Raw genomic sequence first — 17,629 nt, forward strand, 5'->3', positions numbered from 1 at the left:
ATGTTAACATGATTTAAGTGTGACGTCAGACACACTAAAATGCCTCTGTGACCGCCTGTCCATTCATAAAAACATACATCTCATTTGCCTAATCTGTGTCTGTTTAATCTAATTGGTCATAAGAGTGTAACAGAGAGATAAATATACAGCAGACCGGTAGAGCAGAAACGAGCCGCTCTCATAAAGAGCACTACAGCATACCAAGTTGCTAGGAAGAGCATCCCTCACCATAGCAACAATCGCCACCGCTCTCCTCACATGACCTTGGAGGAGCCAGACAGCTGGCGGGGGAGCTGAGAAAACGGCAATCATGTGACTCATGCCAGACAGGATTAAAGCTTCAAAATAGAGATGCACACAGAGAGAGAGAGAGAGAGTGCATTACTGTATACAGGCAGAAACCTGAAGAACTCCTATCTGTTTCTGTCTTTTTCTCTAATTTGATTTTCTGATCATTGGTTTTGATTGGCGTTGCTAAAGTGCTTTATACTGACTCTCAAATTGACTTGCTTATTACATTTACTAGCTTTCATTTCCAGCTAAAGCTTTCAACTGTGTTTTGGGAACTTGATATGACAAACTATCACATTCACAAATAATGATGCATTTTTTGATGCAGACACAACTTCCCCTTATAGTTTTATTCCAGTTTTATGGCTGTGTATTGCTACTGATAATAATGTCGACTTGTCCCTTGAATCTCCTTTCCTGTAATGCATGTCCAATGAAACTCAATGGGACAAGGCATTGCAGTGGCATAAACATTAAAGTTTTGAAAGTATAGTCAAATTTATACAACATTAATACATGTTAAAGGAATGTTCAGGGTTTAATATAAATTGCGCTCAATCGGCAGCATTTGTGACTATTCCCACCAAAAAATAATTTTGACTTATCCCTCATTTATTTAACCCTTTACCCCTCGAGAAAAAATAATAATTGTCAAAATATTAAAAACTACAGTCTTGACCAACACAAAATAGGTATCGTTATAAAGCTTAGAAGCTGTGCTTTCCAGTGCATGTAGGAATTATGACCAAAACTGAACAAGTGCTTTGAAATTTGTGTTCCGTTTTGATAATTTATCAAACAAATTTGCACTGTGAATATTATAGCAACCAGAATACAACACAAATGTATCGAGCAATAGCTAAGTATATGTATTTGACTATGATGTTGGTGTTACTTATATGACTTGTTTTCGCTTAGAACTTCACGAAAAATAAACGGAACATAAAATATCATACTATAACTTAGAAGAGGTGACTATCTTTCAAACGAGCGCACACACAATGTAATCGGTTGCACAGATCATTAGATGCGCAATGACCACATTTACATGCACTTAAGAAAGCAGGTTATTCCAGGGTTTTTGCAGAAAGCTGCGTTCTGAAATGTCATGTGAATGAGAATGCCGTTTAAAATCCCTGTGAAGTGCCTTGAAAAGCACAGCTTACTTTACACTGTTGACATATTTCATACTGAAACATGAAGTTGGGGTGGGACTTGTTGAACGGCTCTGCCATTTTTTAAAACAGCCAATAAGCGCAGTCATACAGACACACACACACACATTCCTCTGTCCACCGTGCTGCTGTTAGAGAGTGAAACTGTGCAGAAACTGAGCGATCTCAACCTAGTTCGGACGCTTTTCCACTGACTTGAGATCTGAACAATGATCAAACCGACCCGGTTACAAACATAAACAGCGCATCGCGGACTACACTAATGACGAGGCAGGAGCTGTTGTGCAAGTCATGAAGATGAATCAGAAACAAGTGAGTGAAACATTACAACATATCAATGTTTTGAATCACACAACACTAAATAAAACGAGCAAAGAAAACTTATGATGTACATCCCAAGAAACCTCTGAAAAACGGCTGCATTAAATAAAAACTCCAGTCACTTTCATTGCATCTAATGCCGCGAGCGCGGTGCAATCAGAAGTGACAGTCCCTATGCCCTGTTCCCTTCAAGACAATTACCCTCCACTCTTCAGAGGGCTGAAAGATGGTAACGGTCAGTCACAACTCACTTCTACAGTGATTATTATTGGAAATTTTATTTGGAAAGACCCCACAACATGGATTGTGCTCCCTTTGAAGTGCCCTGCGAAGGAACCATCAGCGCAGGTGAGAACACAGCCATGTGCGGTGAGCAGATTAATGGGGCGGGTGCCTTCTCATTCTAGAATGCATTTGATTGGACAAAGTTTCTCTAGGACAGTTTGACGTCACGACTGTGTCTTTCTAGCCGGAAGAGCAAGACTGCAGAATTGAATTGACCGGGTCTTTAAGGGATTAAGAGAAAGTGGTTTAACACACCTAGGTTTCTCCCGGAGTAAGCTGTGTATGTGGCCATGTAAACACACAAGCTGCATTTTAACTGGTTTTTGAAGAGTACGCTTGCACGTGGAACAGACTGAATAACAAACATCATAGGATGGAGCCCAACAAGTCAGCAAAACATTTCTGGGAGTACAGTGGGAAAAGCACAACGCTATTAACAATATCCATTTATACACACAACTGTAAAATATCGACGGTCCCTCACGTTCACGTATATGCACTCGTTCATTGAGGGAATCGCGGAGTTTTAAGTTAGAGGTAAACCCCACTATTAAAGTGCAATTCTACTGCATATCACGATGGAAAGTTAAGGAAACAAACATGGCAACAACTCTGGAATATCTGTAAATAAAGCGAAGCAACAGAGAATAAAATAATGAAGTCTTCCTCAGATCCCATGTTTGTTATTTACACAAGTGTCGCAGGATAATTACGTTGCTGTGGAGAAAGCTGCATGTAACCGTGAGTAAAGAGTACACTTCTTATACAGTGCATGTAAACAAGAACGCTGCTTTCTCGCAATATGCCGCTTTCTGGTATCCATGTAAACATAGTCAATGTTATAAATGGCCACCAGGAGTAAATAACACAGACTCATAAATGAAGACTCATTGAGTCAAAAGACACTCATTCTGTGAAATTACTAAAATCTTGTCTGCATTCTATGCAAACCTTTAGTCATTGTTGTGTTTGCATGTGTAATTAGTTCTTATGTACAATTATTATGTTTTATTTGTTTGGAGAGGCTTTTGGACAGTATGATCAATTATTTTTGTAATTCCATAACTTTTGTTTTGTCATATCAAAAGAAAAAATTCTCAGACACAGTTGACATGATTGGAAACAAAACAAAAGCAGTTTTTCGGAGCCGACTTATTTACACCCAGAGATATATAATGTCAAATAAGAAAAAAAAGTTATTTTCTTTTGTGTGATTTTTTTCAGCAGTTTCTTAGGCTGAGCATCTCAGAATGTACCTTAAACTATGTCATTAAAAAAAGAAATGTTTTCTTTACAATGATACCAACCACTTGATCCTCTTTTTTATTTTATTTTATTTTTTTAGTTATAAACCTTTAATTTTGGGTATGCCACTGAAACTGGAAATCTTTAAAAACACATTCAGTGGGGGTCCTGGGTAGATCAGCGAGTAAAGACGCTGACTATCACCCCTGGAGTCGTGAGTTCGAATCCAGGGCGTGCTGAGTGACTCCAGCCAGGTCTCCTAAACAACCAAATTGGCCCGGTTGCTAGGGAGGGTAGAGTCACATGGGTTAACCTCCTCGTGGTCGCTATAATGTGGTTCGTTCTCGGTGGTGCGCATGGTGAGTTGTGCGTAGATGCCGCAGAGAATAGCGTAATGCCTCCACATGTGCTACGTCTCCGCGGTAACGCGCTCAACAAGCCACATAAGATGCACGGATTGACGGTCCCAGACGTGTAGGCAACTGAGATTCGTCCTCCGCCACCCGGATTGAGGCGAGTCACTACGCCACCACGAGGACTTAGAGCGCATTGGGAATTGGGCATTCCAAATTGGGGAGAAAAGGGGAGAAAAACAAAACCTTCAGAGCTTGAAGGTTTGAAGGAGGAAAAAAAAAAGCAGAAGTTGTGGCCACAGTGAGGCACTTACAATGGAAGTAAATGGGGCCAGAGCATAAACACTTACATACACCTGTTTCAAAAGTATAGCCACAAGACATAAACACTATATGTGTTAACGTGATTTTAGTGTGATAAAATCGCTTTCTAACCTTATCTGTGTAAAGTTACATACAAAATGACTGTTGTCATGACAACGTAACAGCCCTGTAATCTAGTAAAAGATGGTAAATCCCTGATTTTGTCACTAAAATCATGTTAACACATATAATGTTTACGTCTTGTGGCTATACTTTTGAAACAAGGTGTTTTTAGTGTTTTAGCTCTGGCCCCATTCACTTCCATTGTAAGTGCCTTACTGTTACTGCTTTTTTCTATTAAAGAAACAAGGGACATGTCGAAATTATGTTTATGGTAATCATCATTATGCAACAAATGCTGTCGATTGAGCTTAACTTGCATTTGAACCTGAAAAATTCCTTTTATCTAAAGACTGGAGTGATAAAATTGCTTTCTATTCTTTTCATAGTTGTGTTCCACTTTTGTAAATCCATCCACAGGAGCTACATTTGTAATGCATAACTAGAAGTTCCTCAACCTAAAAAAGTATTACCACCCCAAAAGTACAATTTATAGCAGGGGTTTTCAAACTAGGGGTCCGGTGACCCCCAGTGGGCCGCAAGGAGCTGCTAGGGCGTCCGTGGAAAATTTCAGTAAAAGAAACAAAAGTAAACAAAATGTACAAAAGAAAAAAGAAAAAAAAAAAGACATTATTGCCATTTGAGGGTAGTAAAAAATTATTATAAATTTAATACAGCATAATAAATGTACGTAATTTAATATAAATAAACCATCAGGCTTTTTTTTTTTTTTTTATATGGTCACACTTTATATTAGGTGGCCTTAAATGCTATGTACTAACATTAAATACATACAAGACTATGTATTTACTATGTGATTACATGTTGTTCTGCAAAATATCCACATTTGCTGCTACTGAGGTTGAGGTACGGGTAGATTTAGGAGTAAAGGTAGGGTTAGGGTTAGGATAAGGGGTTAGAGTTAGGTTTTGGGCTAAGGGTTGTGTTAGGGTTAGGGGTAAAGTTAACAGTGTAACTACAAATGCAATTAAATGCAGGTACTTTAAATGTAATTACAATGCAACAACATGTATGTACATAAGTACATTGTATCAAATGGTTAAGTACATAGTAGTTAAAGCCACCTAATGTAAAGTGAGTCCTATATCAGCCTATTAATTCGGAATTTCTTTTTCGACAATCATTAACATTAAATGAATGAAAAAAATCGATTTATCATTAACCATAACTGTAAGTGGTGTACAGCTTGAAACTCAAGAAATACCAACTGTTCTAATGCAAACTTGAAAACGTCAACATCGGAGAAAATTACCGTAGAAGAGAACATGAAAACATGAAACATCGGAGAAAATTACCGTAGAAGAGAACATGAAAACATGAAACAGCCACCGAATATATGCATGTAGCCATACTGTTTGCGTATCATTTAAATAAATGCACTTCAGAAATGGGAGTATTGGTATTTTCCATCTCAATATATTTTTCCATTCAGAGTATTTTTAATACATTCAGGCTGTGTTTAGTAAGTTTGTGAATTGTTTAGGGAACTGTTAGGGAAAGCAAGGTGATTGTCATATTTGGGGGTTCTTGACATAAAAAAGCCCCCCTGATTTAGACAACAGCTCAAATAACACATTTTACAGAAGATCTTTTAACAACAATGCAATAAAAAATATAGCTGCAAGCAGCAATTGTCGGGTTTCAAGTCTTTTAAGAACGTTGCAAAAAAGGTATGTATTTGTATATGTATATGTACTTTGTAAGTTGCTGAATTTGCAAACTGGTGTTAAATATGACTCTTATGTCTTGTGTTCAACAATCCTGAAACAGGATAATTGTTATGGTGGTCTTTTTTTTTTTTGTTATAAAGCCACAAAGCACCCAATCTCCAAAAAGGTTTTAGAAATTTGAATATTTATTTTAGGAATTATAGGCTTTTGGATACACTTGGTCAAACCCACATGATAAATGCAACCCCTAAATAACTAAATAAATAACTAAAGTTCAACTTTTCTTTGATAATTATTGACCTAGGGAGTCCTAAGTGTAGTTCACAATAGCAGGTAACATTGGATATTATACAATAATTTACACACCATTTATACAGCCATTTTGCTGAAATTTGATTGGCTGCTGGTGGCCATGTTTTTTTTATTTGTCTGAGTCATATTGTAGAATATATAGCATTTGGCCCCTACAAGAAGCATACCAGTTTTCAACTTCATTGATAGTACAGTTGCAGAGTTATGAGCATTTTTTAGTTGTAGCGCTCCCTATTGGTGAATTTTTTCGCGATTTTGCATGCAGACTCAAAATGTGCTGTTGTATGTGTGTATCAAGTTTCGTAACATTTGGCCTTTTCTTTTGGTAGATATTGGTCAATACGTACAAAATGGACAATGCCCGACCAATTCGTTGGCTTATATCTTCGCAACACTTCGATGAATCAAAATTCCTTTAACTTTTGTCAGGAGGGTTCATAGTAGACACACCGATTTTTGTGAGAATCGGATATACGGCCTAGGAGGAGTTCGAAAAAGTTGCTTTTTTAGAAAATTAGAATAGCGGAAACATTTTATTAAATGCAATGAAACGAAGATATACATTTTGTAGGTCTTGGTGCAAGGAATTAGAGGAAAAAAGAATTTTGAGATTATTCAACTCGGTTGCGGAGTTATTGGTAAACATAAATGTCCTTGTTATAGCGCAACCTTGTGGCCGATTTTCATACAACTTGGTACACCGCCTCATTCTGACACTGTCTACAAATATCTCAAGTTTCGTAACGGTCGGCCATTCAGATTTGATGTTATTAGCTGCTGAAATTTGATTGGCTGCGGATGGACATGTTTTTTTATTTGTTCGACTGATATTGTAGGATATGTTAGCCTTTGCCCCTTACAAGATGCATACCAATTTTCAACTTCATTGATCATACGATTGCGGAGTTATGAGCGTTTTATTGTTGTTGTAGCGCCCCCTATTGGCAAAATGTTTCGCGGCTTTGTGTGCATCCTCAGAATGTCCTGTTGTCTATGTGTATCAAGTTTCGTAACATTTGGCCTTTTCGTTTGGTAGATATTGGTCAATACGTACAAAATGCCTATATATTGTACCTCATTGTTAAATTGTAATGAATGTTTGGGATCAGACCTGTTTAATCTTGCTCGCACTCTCTCTCTCTCTCTCTCTCTCTCTCTCTCTCTCTCTCTCTCTCTGTAGATATCTATGTAAGTTGTCGGATCAGGAGTTGCGTCAGAGCGCGGCACGTAACATGGCTGATCTGATGTGGAGTACGGTGAAAGAGCCTTTGGACAGCGCGCTGTGTTTCGACAGAGAGAGTCTGGATCTGGCCTTCAAATACTTTATGAGCCCGACACTCACCATGAGACTGGCTGGACTCAGCCAGATCACAGTACGAGAGAGAGACACACACACACACACACTCTCTCTCTTCAGTATGCTCAGTGTTTTAAATGTTCTGTGTTTGTGTTTTTTCACAGAATCAGCTGCACACCTTCAATGACGTCTGTAATAATGAATCGCTGGTGTCTGACACTGAGACGTGAGTCTATTTTTACAGCTCTTGGAATTTTTGTGTGTTTTTAAATATTCCAAAGCTATTAATAATGATTTATATTTGTTCTCTCAGGTCAATAGCGAAGGAACTGGCAGACTGGCTTATCAACAACAATGTTGTGGAGCACATATTTGGACCAAATTTGCACATTGAGGTGAGTTAATTAATGCATGCATTCATTTAATGTATTTGTTAATATACTAGTTAATGTATTAGTCAATTTATTTAACTCATTTATTAAGCTCCATGTATTTACAACAGCCTTAGGTATAAAAATGTACTTTTTGTTTCTGTTTAATTTTCGAATTGTCATTGCGACTTAGTTTCCATTAGTTTTCACTCTAGGACTGTTTGATTTAGTTGAGCTTTTTCAGTGTTTTCTAGTTTTAGTTTTTAGTTTTAGTATTTTATGGCTTCCAAAGCTAATGCGTTAACTGATATTATTTAAATATGATTAACAGCATTACATTTCTCAGGGACGTCTAGTGTTTGTGCTATCTATTGGCATTTTCATGAGTTTATTGAAGTCAGGTGTTAATGATTTCAAATGTTATAATATTCTTGGTATCAAAAACTCAAACTATTTTGTGGTCAATTTTATTTATTTTAGTTGGTTTTGGAGTAATGAACAACTATTTAGTATTTTAGTTTTTTCTAACCATGTTTTTAATTTGAGTTCAGTTAACAAAATAGTTTTTATTTAGTTTTCATTAATGATAATAAGGCTACGTCCACATAAATCCGGGTAGATTTGAAAAAGGCGTTTTTGAAATGCTATTCATCCATACTGCCGTTTTCAAATGTTTTCCAAAAGTTGCGCGCCCACACTGAAATGTCTAAAAACACGTTAGAAGCGTAGACCTGCGTCATTTCCGTATATGGCCTGAAACGCAACTGTCCTCGTTTTCCACCGCCAAACAGCAATTCCGATTAAACGTCCCGTCGACTTTGAACAAATGCAACGTGAATGTTGTAAAAAGTAACATTTATCTTTAACAACATTATCAAAGTGGATAGCAGGCACAGCAATGCCGCTACAACATGGGCCGCCAACCCTTATTTTTGTTTTTATTTATTTATTTTTTTATTTGGAATGCCCAATGCGCTCTAAGTCCTCGTAGTGGCGTAGTGACTCGCCTCAATCCGGTTGGCGGAGGACGAATCTCAGTTGCCTCCGTGTCTGAGACCGTCAATCCGTGTGGCTTGTGGCTTGAGCGTGTTACCGCGGAGACATAGCGCATGTGAAGGCTCACGATATTTTCCGCGGCATCCACGCACAACTCACCACATGCCCCACTGAGAGCGAGAACCACACATTATAGTGACCACAAAGAGGCTACCCCATGTGACTCTACCCTCCCTAGCAACCAGGCCAATTTGGTTGCTTAGGAGATCTGGCTGGAGTCGCTCAGCACACCCTGGATTCGAACTTGCGACTCCAGGGGTGGTAGTCAGCGTCAATAATCGCTGAGCTACCCAGGCCACTCAAGGGCCGCCATCTTGATTTTTTTGGGTTGAATGGATCACGTTAATGACTGCGTCACATGACAACAAATATGTCACCGTTTTCGAACATTGTTTTTTTCTGTCCACACTACTAGGCAAAGACTGCATTTTCTAATTTTTCCACTTGGGAGAGCATTTTCGAAAAGCTCAGTTTTCACTGGACAAAAAAACGCATTACGCAGCGTGGACGGAAGGCCAAACTTTGCGAAATTCATGCATTTTCAAACAAAAGCGTATTAGCGTGGACGTGGCTTAACACTGTCAAGCCTTACTCAAGTTTTCTTCTGAATATTTAAAAATCTTGTTGTCCTTGCAGTCGCTGTGAAAATGTTTTGTAACATTTCATGAAAATGTATTACTCCCTAGTCTAGTAGTAACTAACTAGATATTTGTAAGTTTATTATAGTGTGTGAGTGTTGTTTCTGCTGTAGATCATTAAACAGTGCCAAGTCATCCTGAACTTTCTGGCTGCAGAGGGCCGACTGAGCACTCAACATGTGGACTGTATATGGGCTGCTGCTCAGGTACACACTGTTCTGATGTTCTTTTGATTTTATATAGTAGTGATGATATGAATGTTGTAGTGTTAAACCGATGTCTCTGTATCTGTTTAGCTGAAACACTGCAGTCGCTACATACATGACCTGTTCCCCTCACTCATAAAGAACTTGGACCCTGTGCCCCTGCGACACGTGCTCTGCCTGGTGTCGGGGTTACATCCCAGCATGCACACTGAACAGGTATGACACACACTATGTGTACATCCAGGAATTGCACACTTTTTAAACCTTACTATAAACCATTGAAATTCCCCAGAATGTCAAAGGTCTTCTCTGGACAGACTGAAATGACTGCGTATTTCATTCTGACTTAAGTTGTGTTTCTGTGTGTGTAGACACTGTATTTGGCGTCCATGTTGATCAAGGCCTTGTGGAATAATGCCCTAGCAGCCAAAACTCAGCTGTCCAAACAGAGCTCCTTTGCCTCGCTGCTCAACACCAGCATTCCCATGGGTAACAAGAAAGGTGTGTAAGATACCTGTATATAACGCACAGGCCAGGAATTTATGATTTTTCTTTGAAGTTGTTAAAAGTTGGGGTGTAGATGGTATGCATCATTGTATGTGAATAAAATAATGAAACAACTTTTTGCAGCATTGACTTGAGAGACATTATGAGGAGGAGGAGATGGACAACTCGTAGAAAAACGAATGGGAATAATTACAACGTTCGATTTGGCAGCTATAAGAAAGAAAGTCCTGCCTTTCAATTAAATTAGCCAATGCCCTTTTTGATAGAGGCATTACCTGGTTTTCTTTACTCCAATATGCAATAGCTGGATTAGCCTAATAGCTTAAAATAATTTGCCTACAATGCAATTTTTTGTGTGATTTGAGCTTATGAAGTGAAATTACTGATACCATTGTCAATGCCAATTTTGGGTCATTCTCACAAAACCTGTCAAGAAAATGTCCTGGTCCTGTTTTACTCAAATCAAAAGAAGCAAATAAGAAATTTAGAGGCTCTGAATATCAGACATTATTTTCATGACAGTAGGGCTGGACGATAGTGGTTAAAATGATAATCGCTATTATTTTAATCACGAGTATTATTCACGATTTTATTCTATCTATTATTTTTTATTATTACAGAACTGCACGATTTAGAAAAACAAATACTGTTGCCACTGCTTTGATATCAATTCTAAAATTAAAAAATAAAATTACATTAAACAGCAGCTCACACGTTGAACAAGGTGTTAAAACTACAAATTAGTAAATGATTTCTGTTGACCAAAATTAGTCATGTTTTGTCCATGCTTTACTTCCAATATAAGAGTTACTCTGTAGGGTTTTCACACTTAAGTTAAAAAAAACAAAACAAAAAAAACTGAACGAATTGTGTGTTATTTCTGTTGACAACAGCTTTGACAGGCTCTGGTGCTCCCATCTCTTTGGCCCACAAAACCCCGGTGCCATGTGTTTACTGTAGATTTTTTTAGACATTTATAATGGCCAAACATACTTGAAATTACGCAAATGTGCAATTGAAGTAAATCTGGAGTGCTTTTTATGCAATGCGCACGCACCCAACTGAACTCTGAGCACAGCTGTTCTGAACTTCTGTGTATAATACGAGAGCACGAACTGCTGTAACACTGTACTGCAAAAGAAGTTTATTCAGCTTGCTGCCTAATCTTAATGGCTTTTAATCGACAGAGTTATCGAACAAATGGAACTCTTAAGGAAACTTTTCTCAGAACAGTTTAAAAGGCACCTGATTTTCATCCTACCTCCATACAGGCTCCGAAGGCAGCATTTTCCAGCTTTCTGATGCGAGCCTAGTGTAATCAATCAAAGTGGCGCACATACGTAGATATAAGATACTCTAACTTTTGCACCTCCGTATTTCAGCGTGTGTTCGAAAGTGAACCAGTTGTTGTTTCCCAAACTGCATATTTGCGACCTTGAAGGGCACTTCAGGAAGGGGACGTCACTCGAAGGGACGTTCCAAAAAAAAGTAGAAGTTACTTTTTTTACAAAGGGCCCTTTCACAAGACTTTTAATGAAGGCCACATTTAAACTGTAATGCCATGCTCCCTTCAGAGTGTCCACATCAAGAGCTGTGTCTTTCGTAGTGAGTAGGGCATAGGGAGGATCACTTTCAATCCCATTTTCTTGGAATGGTTTTGTGAAAATCACCCTACTGGTTTGGACTCAATCTTGACAAATCGTTTTGGAGTTTTACGTTTTTCCCCAATCAAGTTCATCACCAAGATATGGCCACTAAGTGAACCAACTTACTCTAATAAGTACTTTGATTGATATTATGCTGAATCAAACACTAATTATTGCATTGTGTTTAGATGTGCAACTAGAAATGGGAAAAGATCACTCAATGAATTGGAATGAATGAATGTCTTTATTCCACAGTAGCTCTGATAAACATCTCAGTGTAAAGAATTTTAATGTCATTGTATGATATTTGGCCCCAAAGGCTCACCTGCAGGCAGCCCAGAGAGCAGTGACAATAGCGACACGCATCACAGTGGAGGAAGTGACATGGAGATGGACGAGCCAATCATGAGCAGTGGAAAACGAGGGCAGCAAAGGCTGTCGGACACAGAGGTAACACTGAGCATACACAAACGCTACAATAAGTATTGAAAAAAGTTGTGTGTCATACATGTCCATGATTCGGTTCGGTGGGCTTTGCCATATCACAGGAGTCTCTGCAGGGCAGCTCGGATGAGACGGCCAACAGCGGGGAAGAGGGCAGCAGCAGCGGCCGCAGCGAAGCATCCAGTAATGAGGCTGGATCAAGCAGAGCCAGCCAATCAGCGGGCAGCCCTGGCAGCGAGCTGCACTCCGACGACATGGCCGACAGCGAGGCTCTGAAAGAAGAAGAAGAGGAGGAGGAAGAAGAAGAGGAAGACGATGACGAGGATGATGAAGATGATGATGATGATGAAGACGATGATGACGACAGACCCGCCGTCGCGTCAGAGGGAAGCCCGCAGAAACTTGCAGAAACTCGAGATTCCAGAGACGCTTCTACGTCAGAACTGCGTAAGCGGAAAGCCGGTGAAGCTCTTGGAGAAGTCCAGGGTCCTCCTCAGCCGGGAATTCCTGGATCCATCGCCTCTGGTTCTGGACTTTCCAAACCCAAGTCCCTCCCCTTCTCCCCAGAGGCAGCTGCTGCCATGGTTGCCTCTTCGTCCCTTCGAATCCTCGAACCCTGCTCCTCTTCATCCATGTCCCTGGAGGGAATGTCTGGAGAGCAGGTGGACCCCTCCTCACATTCCCAGAATCCTCAGCAGCCACAGCATAGTGGGCCAGAGATGGGCCCCTTACATGGGCCGTCCGTTCCCCAGGAGCCACCCTGTCTGTCAAGGCCAACAGACTTCTTGACGGAGGCCATGGGGAACGAGCTCTTCAACTGCAGACGTTTCATCAACCCACAGCATCACCATCATCACCACCACCATCATCATCATCACCGTCATGATGGGTGAGGTTACCTTTATAATGTGATATTGACGTTACCTCTGTTCCAAAATCTAAAGACTATTGCCTGTATAGGTAGCTACCATTGAAAGGGCCGTTCACACAGGACTTAACAGGACAACAACACATAGACACAGTGCACGGGAAAGGAACAGAATGCATAAATCTCGAGACATGTTTTAAAAAATGGTTTTAACTATGCACCGAAATGAAAAATTTTGGCCGATACCGATTTGAACGAAAACCTATAGGCCGATAACATCTGCATATTTAAGTAAACAGAAGTTATTATCATGAATTTGCATTTCATAAATAGAATAAAGGGCTGGTGAAAACATGCATCCTTGAGGTACACCTATATTTACAATTATTTCCTCCGACATGGAATCCTGAACTAGTAGTCTCTGGGGCCGATTTGTTAAAAACAAATCTTTAATCCACAATACAAGATTTCCATTAGTACCCAGTTTAAAAAGCTGTTGTAATAAAATGTCAGTCCTAATAGTATTAAATGCAGAACTAGAATCAATAAATAAAACTCTAGCTTTAGCTTGAGGGTTCTGAAGGTGTTTAGTGACCATGTGCAATAGTGTTAGAGTAGCATCTTCAGTACCCCTTTGTGCTTTATAAGCAAATTGAAACTTATCTAACTGCCCGTGAGAATGTGTTAGATGGCCCAATATAATCCTATCCATACACTTACATAGAATGTTAATAAGTGCAATTGGTCTAAAATCATTTGGTGTGTTAGGCCCATTCTTTTTGGGTACAGGTATTATTGTGGTCATCTTCCATAAATTAGGATCAAGTAGGTATTGAAACAGTCGAGTGACTGTCCTGCTGGAAGATCCAACCAGGGCCCATTGTAAGCTTTCTGGCAGAGGCAATCAGGTGTAGATGTTTTATTTGTTGGTATTCGATAGAGTCCATGATGCCATGTATCCGAACAAGATGTCCAGGACCTCTGGCTTAAAAACAGCCCCACAATGTTAGAGCCACCACCATATTTAACCGTGGGCATGAGGTACTTTTCCATATGGCTACCTCTCTGTGCACACCAAACCCATCTCTGGTGTTTGCTGCCAAAAACCTCTATTTTAGTTTTATCTGACAATAGAACCCAGTCCCATTTGAAGTTCCAGTAGTGTCTGGCAAACTGAAGATGCTTGAATTTGTTGTTGGATGAGAGCAGAGGCTTTTTTCTTGAAACTCTAACATTCAACTTGTGGTGATGTCTGATTGTAGTTTTGGAGACTTTCTGACCCCAAGACCCAACTAATTTCTGCAGTTCTCCAGCTGTGATCCTTGGAGAATTTTTGGCCAACCAAACCATCCTCCTCACCGTGCTTGGAGACAATATAGACACAAGTCTTCTTCCAGGATGATTCTTAACATCTCCAGATAAATGGAACTTCTTAATTATTGCCCTGATGGTGGAAATGTGTATTTGCAATGCAGTGCTTTTTTTCTATTTTGTGAAGCTCAACAACCTTTTGCTGCACATCATAACTTTATTCTTTGGTCTTACCCATTGTGATTGATGACTAAGGGAATTTGGCTTGCGTGTTAGCTCATATTATACCCCTGTGAAACAGGAAGTAATGGCTGAACAATTTCATGTTCCTAGTCACCCAAGTGTACTAAAGAATTTAAAATATGAATGGGAATATTCTTCAGATATACACTCACTGGCCACTTTATTAGGTACATCTACTTATTCATGCGATTATCTTATCAGCCAATCGTGTGGCTGCAGTGCAGAAAGTCATGCAGATACAGGAGCTTCAGTTAATGTTCACATCAACCATCAGAATGGGCCGTGGCATAATTGTTGGTGCCAGATGGGCTGGTTTGAGTATTTCTGGGATTTTCACACACAACAGTCTCTAGAATTTACTCAGAATGGTGCCAAAAACAAAAAACATCCAGTGAGCGGCAGTTCTGTGGATGGAAACGCCTTGTTGATGAGAGAGGTCAACAGAGAATGACCAGACTGGTTTGAACCGACAAAGTCTACGGTAACTCAGATAACCACTCTGTACAATTGTAGTGAGAAGAATATCATCTCAGAATGCTATTCTGAGATTTGAGTTGGCGCTGTTTTGGTGGCACGAGGGGGACCTACACAATATTAGGCAGGTGGTTTTAATGTTGTGGCTGATCGGTGTACATAAGTGTGGCATATGATGTATCATTTCAAAGCTTAGAATCTGAACTTTTCAGATAATATCATCACTTTTGCATTTGTTACATAAAATAGCAAAATAAAGCTTGAAAACATTAGTGTCGCAAATTTGCGCCCCCTAGAGGTAATGGGCTAGAAATATTCATATGAATTTAAAATTCTTTCACACAACTCTTAAATGGACAAGTCAAATATCAAATGAAAGCTCTCATTCTCAGGAATGTGGCTTTATAGTTTTTTTCTTTCTTTTCGAACCACAGTTCGAAAGATTTTCATGAAATGAAATACAATTTCTGTAAGTCATCAGATGTCTCTTTTATGTGCTGATCATTGCTGCTTTAAGCCCCAAGTAGCCAAAAACTTTATATCTGCACTTACCATAGGCAGATTTCTAAAACATTTGCCATTTTTTACTTGTCTGTGAGCTTGCTTTGCTGAATAATCTAATGTTATATTTTCTATTGATGATAAAATGTTATATATCCTCACTAAGTGGAGGATCTCAGCTTTCTAATGACACCTAGATTGAGCTTCTAGTCCACTCAGAGGCCGAGATATTCAATGAAACAATGAGGGTGGTGCATGAACTGAAAATTAGACTGAATGTCTATGGACGAACACATCTATGAGGGCTAAATTGTGTTAGAGCGCCACCTACATTTCAGATATGGATATTGTGATGGAATGTGATAGGAAAATTATTTTTTTCTAGTTCTTACTGTAATCAAGTGGAAACAAATAAGATTGAGTGAACAGAACCAGAATTACATGCTTACAAAGTTAGGACAAAAAACACAAAGATTAAAAAAAACTTTATCATAAGATTATTAAAACATACAATATTATTTATGAATAATTGGAGTCTTTTTTTAAATTATTATTATTTGTGGGGTTTTCTGAAAAATTAGACTATTTTATTATCATTCACACTGTATGTGTGAATCGTGAGCTTTTAAATTTGAGTGTGAAAAATTGCAGATGGCAGCCCAAAAATGCACCATAGTTTAAGGGGGAAAATGTATAATCGATATTTTATCTCGCCAACATTGAAGATTGATTTCTGTGATTACCTTCTTCATGAAAGATACATGCTCTTCTGCCTTAGAATTTGGGCAAAAGAAGATAACTTATAAGGCAGCATAATATTGCTGCCTTCTTTTTGAAACAGCCTTTGCATTGGGAGTGCACCTGCGATGTCTAAACATGCTGCCTAGGTAGGAAGCTCAGTAGGTTTTGGAACAGCTATTGTCATTGGATAACTTCATTGAGCAATGTGCTCTCAAAGACCAACTTTATCCCTCTCTCAAACTCAATCTCTCTCTGTCTGCAGTCATATGGTAGAGGACATGCTGAGTGCTGATGATGTCAGTTGCAGCAGTTCCCAGGTCAGTGCGAAGTCCGAGAAAAACATGGCGGATTTCGACGGAGAGGAATCCGGGTGCGAGGAAGAGCTGGTCCAGATCAACTCTCACGCCGAGCTCAGCTCACACCTGCAACAACATCTGCCCAACCTGGCCTCCATATACCACGAACACCTGGTACAAGGTACATACACACCTGCACTGACACCTGCTCGCATTTTCTCAACAAGCCGCATGATTTGAGGTATCATTCTTGTCCATAGCAAAAAGGTGCAGGACAAGTTTACAGGCCAAAGTATATACTTAAGGTTAGGGGTTTGTTCAAATCCCTATAAGCAGTAGTAAAGGTTATGTTTGCATTAGCAAACACCACTCAAAACATAGGGAAAACAGACATGATTGTAAATCTGCCATAAATTGTACAGCAGGTTTATTTTGTTCCTTTAAATAAAAGATGTGTGAGTTTCAGTCAAATGCATGTCTAAACGTCCAGGGCCAGCGGTGCAAAAGAATCAGTACTCTGCCCACGCCGTGACCGACATCAACCTGGACAATGTCTGCAAGAAAGGAAACACCCTTCTGTGGGACCTGGTCCAGGATGACAACGCGGTACATTCCACTCACAACAGACTGAGACCATTTTGAAACATTGCATGTACAGTTTCAATTGTTTGTTTGGTAACTTTGTTTCTCTTTTGTTGCTATGGTTATTAGATGCACCTGTCAGAGGGCCTGATTAATGAAGCAGAGAAGTTGTTGTGTTCTCTGGTGTGCTGGTTCACCGATCGTCAGATCCGCATGCGTTTCATCGAGGGCTGTCTGGAGAACCTTGCCAACCACCGGTGAGTCCGTCATAGGTTCAAATGCTTCTGATTTCAAGTGTTTTATCAAGTTGAAGTTTTTGGGTTTCAGGGTGAGATTTGGGTTTATCCGAGAT

At 39.5% G+C, this 17,629-nt stretch overlaps 1 protein-coding gene across 1 annotated transcript in view; it reads left to right on the forward strand.

The window, feature by feature from the left end:
- LOC127444240 (ubiquitin carboxyl-terminal hydrolase 34-like) overlaps nt 1–17,629 on the forward strand; it is a 69,154-nt gene that overhangs the window by 19,858 nt on the left and 31,667 nt on the right. Inside the window, exons 7-17 of the mRNA XM_051703510.1 lie at nt 7,277–7,469; nt 7,558–7,619; nt 7,707–7,788; nt 9,572–9,664; nt 9,755–9,880; nt 10,036–10,165; nt 12,137–12,267; nt 12,366–13,150; nt 16,662–16,876; nt 17,186–17,301; nt 17,407–17,534. Coding sequence (XP_051559470.1) covers nt 7,277–7,469; nt 7,558–7,619; nt 7,707–7,788; nt 9,572–9,664; nt 9,755–9,880; nt 10,036–10,165; nt 12,137–12,267; nt 12,366–13,150; nt 16,662–16,876; nt 17,186–17,301; nt 17,407–17,534 — 2,061 coding nt within the window. The remainder of the gene's footprint in view (nt 1–7,276; nt 7,470–7,557; nt 7,620–7,706; nt 7,789–9,571; nt 9,665–9,754; nt 9,881–10,035; nt 10,166–12,136; nt 12,268–12,365; nt 13,151–16,661; nt 16,877–17,185; nt 17,302–17,406; nt 17,535–17,629) is intronic.

This window comes from Myxocyprinus asiaticus, chromosome 7 (assembly GCF_019703515.2).
Source record: "Myxocyprinus asiaticus isolate MX2 ecotype Aquarium Trade chromosome 7, UBuf_Myxa_2, whole genome shotgun sequence".
NCBI classification, from domain to species: domain Eukaryota; kingdom Metazoa; phylum Chordata; class Actinopteri; order Cypriniformes; family Catostomidae; genus Myxocyprinus; species Myxocyprinus asiaticus.